The sequence below is a fragment of the Medicago sativa genome, chromosome 6 (assembly GCF_051527215.1).
Source record: "Medicago sativa cultivar Bolivia chromosome 6, Bolivia_mono, whole genome shotgun sequence".
In the NCBI taxonomy this organism is placed as follows: domain Eukaryota; kingdom Viridiplantae; phylum Streptophyta; class Magnoliopsida; order Fabales; family Fabaceae; genus Medicago; species Medicago sativa.
Genome location: NC_140754.1, coordinates 63,325,699 through 63,333,894, shown reverse-complemented (window position 1 = coordinate 63,333,894; position 8,196 = coordinate 63,325,699). Strand labels below are relative to the sequence as shown.

Sequence of the window (8,196 nt, the reverse complement as noted above, 5' to 3'; positions counted from 1 at the left end):
CCCGTGCAGCGGTATGATCAATGTGTCATTCTCTCTTCAAGTGATTTGATTATGGGGCATTCTCCCCTCAGCAGTATGATTAATGGGTTGTTACCCGTGCAGCGGTACGATCAATGTGTCATTCTCTCTTCAAGTGATTTGATCATGGGGCATTCTCCCCTCAGTAGTATGATCAATGGGTTGTTATCCCTTCAAGCGGTTTGATTACGGGGCATTCTCTTTTCAGTAATTGGTTATTGGACCCTTCCCCCCTTTCAGTAGTTGATTATGGGTCTTGACCCCATCAGTTGGTTTGAATATGAGCTTTACCCCATCAGCTTGGTTTGAATTTGGGTTTTTACCCCATCAATGGTTAAGAATGCGGGCTTTACCCAATCAGTGGTTTGAAGGGCTTTACCCCGTCAGTGTTTGGTTCATCCCCAGTGATGTTATCCCCAATAAAGGGTGTCAGATGCTTGCAACATGATGTCGGGCCACTTTCTTCGGACCTTCCCAATCTGGTCTCAACAGTCTCACCATTATACTGTCAAATAAGCCTCATACGCATTCATTCATCCATGCATACATAGCACGCATACAAATATCATTCATGCATAGCTGCATTATTTTCCTGCGTCTTACTCCAATACACAAGATGTCAATCTCAAAGTGTCTAATCCATAAATGTCACCAATCAGTATGTGTTCAAGTGGCAGGTCCCATCAAGTAATCACTTTATCGATACCAATCAGTATATTCGTCTTTACCACGGCAGTTGGTAATAGACAAGCTTTATCTTCCGTTCTTTCGTCTTTACCACGGGCAGTTGGTAATAGACAAGCTTTATCTTCTGTTTAATCGTCGTTACCACGAGCAGTGGGTAATAGACAAGCTTTATCTTCAATATATTCGTCGTTACCACGGGCAGTTGGTAATAGACAAGCTTTAATCAGTATTTTCGTCTTTACCACGACAGTTGGTAGTAGACAAGCTTTATCTTCCGCATTTTCATCGTTACCACGGGCTGTTGGTAATTGATAAGCTTTACTTTCCACCTCAAGCTTTACTTTTGTCTCAAGCTTTATGTTCAGTCTCAAACTTTATCTTCCGTCTGAGCTTTATCTTCAGTCCAAGCTTTATCTTCCGCATTGTCATCGTTTACCACGGGCTGTTGGTAATTGATAAGCTTTACTTTCCATCTCAAGCTTTACTCTCCGTCATAAGCTTTATTTTCCTTCTTAAGCTTTATTTTCCGTCTCAAGCTTTACTTCTCGTCTTAAGCTTTATTTGCTGTCTGAGCTTTATCTTCCAAGCTTTACCGTCTGTTCAAGCTTTATATTCCGACAAGCTTTATCATCTGTATTTTTCGTCTTTACCGCGTCAGTTGGTAATAGACAAGCTTTGTCATCTGTATTTTCGTCTTTACCGCGTCAGTTGGTAATAGACAAGATTTGTCATCTGTATTTTCGTCTTTACCGCGTCAGTTGGTAATAGACAAGATTTGTCATCTGTATTTTCGTCTTCACCACGTCAGTTGGTAATAGACAAGCTTTATCTTCTGTATCTCCGTCTTTACCACGGGCTGTTTGTAATAGACAAGCTTTACTTCCCGTCTCAAGCTTTATTTTCCGTCTTAAGCTTTATTGCCCGTTCCAAGCTTTATCTTCTGTATTTTCGTCTTTACCACAACAGTTGGTAAAATTCAAGCTTTATCTTCCGTATGTTCGTCTTTATCACGGCAGTTGGTAATAGGCAGGCTTTATCTCCCCAGTGATACCTATCAGTTTGTTCCCCAGTCATTTTATTTTCGTCGTCTTTGCATTCATACTCGCATCGCATGCATTCATATTATTGTATTCATCGCATTCTCAGCTTTTCAATTGGTCAAAATTCGGTGTACTTAGTATTTAAGTCTCTTCGACCCATCGATTTAAAAGTTTTCTTTCAAATCTTCGTGACGAAGAAACTTAAATAGGGGCATCTGTCATACCCCAAATTTTGACCACTTTGCTTTGTTTTTACCTATTTTTGTCCGTATTTTAAAACGGCTCAATTTCTCTTCTTTTCGCTTTAACGAGTTAAAACCTTTCTCAGTCGTTGTCTAATCATTCAAAGTCTGTGATATTGCAAGTAAAATTTTGTCCAGTTGAAATTGCTTTATTTGTCTTTTCAGACATTTTAAATTTTTACGCGTGCTTTTAAAATATCTAAAGTCTTTTATTCATTTCTTTTTATAAATAAACCTTTTTAGGTAATTTCCTTTTTGTCCGCATGACTAAACTGTTTAAAAAGTTTTGTTCGTGTTTTAAAAACACCGCGAGTCTTAGTCGTCTCAGTCGAAGTTTCAACATCTTTAAATTTTATTACTCTTTTATCACTTTTATTTTATTTTACAATTCTATTCTATTTTATTTTCATTTTTACTATTTATTCTTTTTGCTTTTAATGTCATTTTTATTTTGTTTTTATCAACAATTTGTTTTGTCTTAAGTCCACTTGTTACATTGTTATTGGTCCAAAGAGCATCCAAAGCATTTTCTTTCTCTCCAAGTTTCATTAAGGGCAGTCTTGTCTTTTGTCCATTCATTCCATTTAACCTAGTTGGTCCCTATATATAGACCCCCAATCATTGGTGAAAGGGAGGCTGGCACTGATTTACACAAACACCATTCCAAAAGCTGCAGCCCAAATGAAGGATCAAAACCCCTTTTCTCAAACATTCACGTGAATACTCAAGAACAATACAATTCTCCAGCAAAGCTTCTTCCATTAAAATTACCAAATCCTCTTCATTCATGACCGATTCCTTCAACCCTAACACAAACAACAAACATCACCACAACAGTTACAATTCGTGAATCAAGATTCCATCTCAAACCAAAATCTTCATCATCATTATCCATCCACGAAAACACCAATCCCACACATAATAACCATTTTCGGTTCACACACTAGCAATTTAGGATCTCTGCACAAAATCAATTCAAGACCACAACAACAATTTCCCCAACCATTTTCGGATTCAATTTCTTCACACCAACAGTGGTGCAAACACAAACCATAACAACAACACAACCAAATCCTTCTGCTTGCAAGCTCGAGATTACGCTCAAAATCATCAGCTGTGAACAACAACATACGGCAAGCAACCGACCCAACTCAACCACAAGCAACTGAATCCGAAACAAGGAAAGAAGAAGAAGCAGATCAGATCCGAATTCAAAGGGAGAAGGTACTAGTAGCAAAACCGGTTCAAGAAGCAAAGTAGCAGAAGCAAACCGTCCCCAATCCATTCAACAAACAGCAACATACGCAAGCGCTAAGTCCGAATCAGAACCGGCACCGGCTTGTAGCAGTTCGAAGTAAAATCCAAAGAAGGAAGGGTAAGATTCTTGACCATTCTTGTTGCTTTCGAATTCAATCTTCTTTCGTAGATCTACATGAAGCTGTGTTTGCTTTGAAATTTTGTTTTGCGAATTAGAAGGAAGGAGTTGTGTTTGCGTTTGAAGTTATTGTTCTTTCATTAACATGAAGTTTTGTTTCATAGTGAGAGAAGAGAGAGCTTTTATTCGTTTTGAAATTTTTTGAGAGAAGTTCCAAGGCGGCACTGGTTTTGAACGAGAGAGAAGAGAGTTCTTACTTTATGAAAAGAAGCTTGTTTTTTAAAAAAAAATGGAAGAAAATAGCAAGCTGGGAACATATGTATCTTCTGCAATTTTTAACCCGTTTTAATGTATCCATAACCTTAATCCAACTTTTTTCTGACCCGCTCCATACCCAAACATCAACCCAGCCCGTTTCCAAAATCTGTTAAGCCCAACTTGCTTGTTTGTTCACTGTATGATATATAAACCCCCTGTTTTACTTCCTACACCTCCCCTGTTTACTTCAAAAATATTTTTCTTGCATTTTCATTCGCTGCTTCTGTTTTACATGTTAATCTTGGTTGTGCTTATATGCATTTTAGATCAAATTGTTTTAATATCATGCATTGTTTTGTTACATACTTTGTTAAATTCTAGTTATGCTTTCATGAATTTTAGTTCAACTTATTTTCTTATATCATGCATTTGTTTTATTACATGTTTGTTCATCGATGTAATTTTCATCATATGCATTGTAACCTATGTAGGCTTTTAAACAAAAATCATTTCATGCATATTTTATTTAGTCTTGTTTTATTTGGCATGTATGTTTATTTTCTTGCGTTTGTAAGCTTTTAAACAAAAAAATCATCTCATGCATTTTAAATCAAATAATTCTCATATCATGCATTATTATATAGTTTGTTCAATTTTAACTATGCTTACATTGGGTTTCAAATGATTTATCATGTATCAACCTAATTTTTATCATATGCATTGTAGCCTATGGAGGCCTTTAAACAAAAACCATTTCATGCATTTTAAATGTTTTTTATTCCACGACATCTTTTGTTAATTTTGCTTTAACATTTCAATTTCCACTTCATGCATTTTTCTTCAAATAATATTATCCCATCCATTTTAAAGCTTTATTTTCTATGCCTTATTTTATTCTTCGTTCTTTGCTTTAAAATTTCTATCTCATGCATTTTTAATATCTTGTTCATTTTCTCACATGTGCATCTTGCTTTAATTCATGCTTTGCTAGAATTTTCTCAACATTATTGCATTTCATTTTCGTACATGATGCCTTTAATTTTCTCTATATCTCATTTAATCATGTTTGCTTTAATTTTTGGTTCCTATTCATTTGTTTCCTATTGCAAAGCCCCATAATTTTTAGTGTGTATAATTAGGGGAAGGATGTAATTTGTTGTGGGCTTTGCATTTAGGAATGGTATGTAATAGCTTAGTAATTGCACACACCGACACTAGCACCGACACTATACCATTTTATTCGTGCTTGCTTTACTTTTTGCATCGTTACGTTAACTTTCCGTTAGTTAGAAAAATCACTTTTATCTCAAAATTCGAATAAGTGAAAGTCAAATTATTTTTCTTAATAAACCTTGGATCCAAATCCAAGTTGTTTTCCCTTTATTTTCTTAATCAAATTCCTAATTGAACTTTAAATCAAACTTAGACTACCTTTCACAAATAAAATGAAACAACCTCACTTCCATTTCATTCTTCTATACCTTTGAGGTCTCGCAACCCTTCTCAAAATCATTTTCAAAAAATAATTAAAATCAACCCAACCCAACCCACAAAAAATATTTTTTAGAGTGAACTACGGTGGTTTTGATCCCTTTTAAGGGTACGTAGGCAGAGGCTTTATTCCTTTCAAATCGATCAAATAAAAATAACCAAAACTCCAACTTCTTCTCCCTCCATTCTTTCACTTCAACTTTAAACAATAAATTTTCAAATAAAAATAAAGTTAGAAAGAGGTTCTCACGGAGTACCGTGAACGACGCGGGTGCCTAACACCTTCCCGAATCGTAACCAACCCCCGGATCCAAAAAGGGTTTTTCAATCTCTTTTTCCCTTCCCAAGAATAAAATCGAGCAAGTCCGGTAGATTGAAGGTTCAAGTCCAATCAATGGCTTGACACCCGAAAATCTTGGTCTACAAAAATGGCGACTCCGCTGGGGGTCCTACGCGGGTTAAGCCCACCTTTCTTTCTTTATTTCTTATGCTTTATCATTTGTATATACTTTGTAAGTATTTATACGGGAGTGGTGAGATAAGCTCTATACCCGGGCTTGAGTGAACTTAAGATAGGATCGGGTATAATCATAGTATCCATGCCAAGAGTACTCTTCGGCATTGGTACATGTGATAACCCACTCAATGGAGGGACCTTGGAGGTATACCGTTGTTGTCGCGAGTACTCGCGTATGGCATGACACTTTCAAGGGACCGTCGAAGTTGAGAACCTTTAGTCACCTTTAACCCATCTTGGCCTTTTAGGACGTAGTGCGGTGGCTAGTCGAGAGTACTCTCGTATTGGTCGTCACGCGATACTACACCCAAACGAGACTAACCGATGAATATTGTTGGAACGAGAGTACTCTCGTCGCCTAACAAATATTCGGACGTGGTTGAAAACTTTGGGAACCTTGGTAGAACCCTTGTTACAAGTGCAAATGGAAACCTTTAGTCCTTACCAAATGGCGTTGTTATCCTTAAGCTCCAACATTGTATACCTTAAATCTCATCATGTTTTCTCAGCATCATCACACATTCATGCATTCATCCATAAACATTTTTTCCCATTCATAAAACTATCAAAGGATTTAGCCAAGATTTTTGTAAACATCAAAGGAATGGGCCTTGTAAGAATGAATACCAAGCAGTACAACTTCAAAAATCTTACCAAAGCTTTTGCTTTTGATTAAGAACCTCATCCTTGGGTTCGTTCTTACATTTTGAAAAGGGAACCTATTGCAATATCTTTACAAATCTTCAAAATGAAATCATGTTCACCTGCAATGTTTACAATTTACCTTGATAAATCCTTCGATAACAAAAAATTGTACTTTTTTTTTTGCATAAACATATCATGCATCATGTTGCATTCATAGTTTCTAGTCTGTGTCTCATACTTTATCTCTATGTACAAAAGGAATCTGTCAGTAAAGTGGTCAGATGTCTTCATCCAAGTTCGGCTCGCACATGCAAACACTCATGCAAACACAAAAGATTGATCAGCTTGAGCAAGAGGTCCATGAGCTTCGTGGAGAGGTAACAACACTTCGGTTTGAGGTAGAGAAGTTAACTAGCTTAGTATCTTCGTTGATGGCTGCAAAGGATCCACTGCTTGTTCAACAAAAGTCTCAACCATTATATCAGCCAAGGAGCATGAAACGACCTCGACAACAGGTTCCTCAACAGCCTCAGCCGCTTACTACTCAGAATCAGGCTCCTCAGCCGTTTACTTCCCAGAACTGGGCTCCTCATCAACTTATTCTTCAAAATCAGGCTCGGAAAGCATCGCAGTTTGACCTAATTCCTATCAAATATGCAACTTTGCTTCCCATCTTGCCTAAGAAGAAACTTGGTCAAACCAGGCCACTTCATCAGGTGCCAAATCCGCTGCCATCTTGGTATTGCCCTGAGCTCAAATGTGATTTTCATCAAGGGGCACCAGGTCATGACGCTGAGCAGTGTTACGCTTTGAAGGAAGAAGTTCAGGAATTGATTGAAAATAACACCGGTTTCTTCAAAGACCCGGATATAAAAGTGCTACTTCAGCAACAACATCTGGATTCTCACTCTGTTGACGCTGTTAGGCCCATCAATGATGTTCAAAATCCAGGTTATCAACCCCAGTTTCAGCAATATCAACAACAGGCTCGACAACGGATTTCAAGGAAACAGATTGACCCTATTCCCATGACGTATGCAGAGTTGTTTCCAAAGTTGCTTGAAAGGAATTTGGTCTCTCCCAAGGCACCTCTGCCAATGCCAGCAAAATTGTCAGCCCGGCATAGGCCCGACCTCTTTTGTGCTTTCCATCAAGGGGCACCCGGTCATGATATTGAGCACTGTTGTGCGTTGCAGAAGATAGTTCAGAAGTTGATCCAGAAAAATCTCATACCTTTTGAAGAGTTTGAATTGGAATATGCAAGTTAATCCGCTATCGGATCTTGGAACCTGATGTTGATGCATTGAATGTTTAGCCGCAATTGGGTCTTTGCTGATGTTTCTTTCTACTACTCATCTGTTTAATTAATATGTTTGTTTGTTGCTTTATGTTTTTCAAAAAAAAATCCTTTCGTCCTACCCGAGACGAAAGTGAACTTGTTTAGGGCTTTTTGCTTTATGTATTTTCATCATTAATTAAAAAGTCGCTTTGATCCCGACTTTGTTTTTATTGTGCTTTTTCTGGAAAAATGGTAATACAAAAAAACCAAAAATTATTTTTCTTTAAATCATTTTCACATATCTGCATAATCATAATGTTTATATCAATAATCAAATCATGCATTAATAAACCCGTTGAACACTTTAGCCCGGTACTCTCTCTCGACTTTGAGTTCTCTGTGTCTGAGGCTGAAAAAGGGATCATGAAGAAGTTTCCAATAAGATTTATCGCCTACTGGGGCATCTTGGACATTGAAGCTACAAATATCAAGAAAGATTGTTCTGAAGAGGACTTTCATAGGCAAAGACTGGCACGAGACGTTTCCATCTGCCTCGCAAGAATATTGTACTTCAAGTGCACACTTTAGCAGGGGCAGCCCCCCCACCATCCCTCAGTATGCAGTATAAAGGCAGTTCCCCCACA

General features: G+C 37.5%; 1 protein-coding gene across 1 annotated transcript; it reads left to right on the top strand.

Moving 5' to 3' along the window:
- Positions 1-2,635: 2,635 nt before the first annotated feature.
- LOC146916222 (uncharacterized) lies at positions 2,636-7,782 on the top strand. Its single transcript, XM_085718342.1, has 2 exons — positions 2,636-3,362; positions 6,532-7,782. The coding sequence occupies exon 2, from the start codon at positions 6,555-6,557 to the stop codon at positions 7,539-7,541; it is 987 nt and encodes a 328-aa protein (XP_085574468.1). The 5' UTR covers positions 2,636-3,362; positions 6,532-6,554; the 3' UTR covers positions 7,542-7,782.
- Positions 7,783-8,196: the final 414 nt, after the last annotated feature.